This window comes from Tachysurus vachellii, chromosome 12 (genome assembly GCF_030014155.1).
Source record: "Tachysurus vachellii isolate PV-2020 chromosome 12, HZAU_Pvac_v1, whole genome shotgun sequence".
In the NCBI taxonomy this organism is placed as follows: domain Eukaryota; kingdom Metazoa; phylum Chordata; class Actinopteri; order Siluriformes; family Bagridae; genus Tachysurus; species Tachysurus vachellii.
Window position 1 is genome coordinate 26100462 of NC_083471.1, and position 2500 is coordinate 26102961.

The 2500-nt window shown below is 39.5% G+C and overlaps 1 protein-coding gene across 2 annotated transcripts in view; it reads left to right on the plus strand.

Moving 5' to 3' along the window:
• cds2 (CDP-diacylglycerol synthase (phosphatidate cytidylyltransferase) 2) overlaps positions 1-2500 on the plus strand; it is a 16770-nt gene that overhangs the window by 7557 nt on the left and 6713 nt on the right. For both annotated transcript variants that reach the window (XR_009649272.1, XM_060883236.1), the window contains exons 5-7: positions 633-772; positions 2321-2379; positions 2480-2500. The exon at positions 2480-2500 is cut by the window's right edge and continues 62 nt beyond it. Coding sequence is in view for 1 of the 2 variants with exons in the window: in XM_060883236.1 (XP_060739219.1) it covers positions 633-772; positions 2321-2379; positions 2480-2500 (220 nt within the window). In the remaining variant the exon portion in view is untranslated. The remainder of the gene's footprint in view (positions 1-632; positions 773-2320; positions 2380-2479) is intronic.

Here is a 2500-nt window from a genome sequence, read left to right on the forward strand (position 1 = left end):
CTCTCTCTCTCTCTCTCTCTCTGTCTCTCTCTCTCTCTCTCTCTGTCTCTCTCTCTCTCTGTCTTTCTCTCTCTCTCTCTCTCTCTCTCTGTCTCTCTCTCTCTCTCTCTGTCTCTCTCTCTCTCTCTCTCTCTCTCTCTCTCTCTCTCACACACACACCCCAGTTTCATGTCGCGCAGGTGTGATGTTATTAACGTTATAATTTCTCTTTGTTTTACCGTCAGCAGAACAAAGGTAACTGTGTAAACCTCCTAGAATAAATCAGAGTAATTATAGATGAACAGTGATGTAATGTTTGTTACAGTGAGACGAAAGTGCTGTAGTTTATTCAACAGTGCTATTGTGTCCTTAACTTGTCTGTGTGTCTGTGTCTGTGTGTCTGTGTCTGTGTGTCTGTCTGTGTGTGTGTCTGTGTGTGTGTGTGTGTCTGTCTGTGTGTGTGTCTGTGTGTCTGTGTCTGTGTGTCTGTGTCTGTGTGTGTCTGTCTGTGTGTGTGTCTGTCTGTGTGTCTGTGTGTGTCTATCTGTGTGTGTCTGTGTGTGTCTGTCTGTGTGTGTGTCTGTCTGTGTGTGTCTGTCTGTGTGTGTCTGTCTGTGTGTGTGTATGTCTCTGTGTGTGTGTGTGTGTGTCAGGTATTTCCTCTTGTGTGTGAACTACTTCTTCTACGGTGAGACGGTGACTGATTACTTCTTCACGCTGGTGCAGAGGGAGGAGCCGCTGAGGATTCTCAGCAAATATCATCGCTTCATCTCTTTCGCCCTCTATCTCTCTGGTGAGGAAACACACGCGCAGGCACACACACACACACTCGCGCGTGCACACACACACACACACACATGCCGCCTCTCTCTACAAAGAATAATAATCTCAAACAGCAAGGCAATTTTAGCTAAAAACAATACAATAAAATAAATGTTTATTATCCTAATTTGCAAGCTGAAAATCTTTCCAAGCAAATTGGATTTTATTTATTTGAAATTGTATTTCCTGTGAAACTCATAATGTACATCTTGTTGGTGTCACGTTAACAGGGTGTGCAAACGTTTGCAGGTTCTGTACTGAGAGAGCAAGTCTGTGTGTCTGTGTCTGTGTGTGTGAGGCAAACCGACATGAAGTACGACAAACAGGATGTGGTAATGCCTGGAGCTGGGTCTACCACACCCACACACACACACACACACACACACACACTCCAGCACTTATTGTTGTTTAACACCTAGTCGGTCAGCAAAAACTCCTCCATCCTTCCGCTTCCCTTAACGGTACATTTAAAAGATATTATAGAACTTTATATTAATATTTTAAAAATAATAATAAACTTTTTTGGTCAATAACAGATCCCATAATAAATGAAAAAAAAAAAACCCTGAATATGGTAATGTCTGTACATAAAGAGTCTTAATTTATTTATTTTTCATTTGTTATAATTATAATTTGTTATATAATTTGTTACAAGTTGCAATAATTTTATCATTTTTATGTTTTATTCAGTTTAAAGAGTAAGAAGTGCTTCAGTAAAAAAACAAACATTTTAAAACAGATCAAATTAAAAATATATATACATCATGCAAGAAAAAGTCGCATAATAAAAAGAATCTTTCTGTTGAACCACACATTTAACCCTCAGCTACAACTGTAAGTGTGTATTATACGTCCACGAGTCTGTGTATAAGCCTTGTGTCACCAGCAGACAGACCTGATTAACATCCTGTGACCCCTTCAGTCTTTCCATCTAACCATCGTTATTTACCAGAGACATTAATTAGATTGATGACCAACGTTTAGATGTTTTTATATTAAACATCACACACTTGTCATGCTTTTAAACCTATAGTCAGTGACACTATATATATATCATCTCTTCATCATGTTTGTTTCATCGATTACTTTTTATATACAATACACTGATTCAGTGATTCATATCGACTGATTCGTTTATGGTACTGATTCGTTTTGTTTTTGTGATTTGGCTCACAGCCTCGTTCACACTGGATACATCTTAACATTCGTGATAAATAGTGTTCGTTAGGCAAAAGAGATTTCCTGATAAACTATATCAGCAATTGCTAAGAGAAGAACAACCCTGACTGAGGAGCATGTAGACATGCTGATGTTCTTCCGCTGGAACCCTAGAAAAATAAAATGATCATTAGCTCAGCTCGAGTGTGGTTTCTGTCGGAGACGATGGGACGAGTGTCGGTGTATTCTTTTGTTCCTTATAATTAGTGAGAGTGTGGCTGAGATAAATATAGTCCAGCACCCAGCTGGGAATAGCTCTGATCATCGTGTGTGTGTGTGTGTGTGTGTGTGTGTTTTGCAGGGTTCTGCATGTTCGTATTGAGCCTGGTGAAGAAACACTACCGGCTGCAGTTCTACATGGTGAATATGGTCGTTATTCCACCTGACATTCTGAATATAAAATCTAAAAAAAATGATGTTTGAACAGTTATGTTGCTGTGTGTGTGTGTGTTCTGTGTAGTTTGGCTGGACCCATGTGACC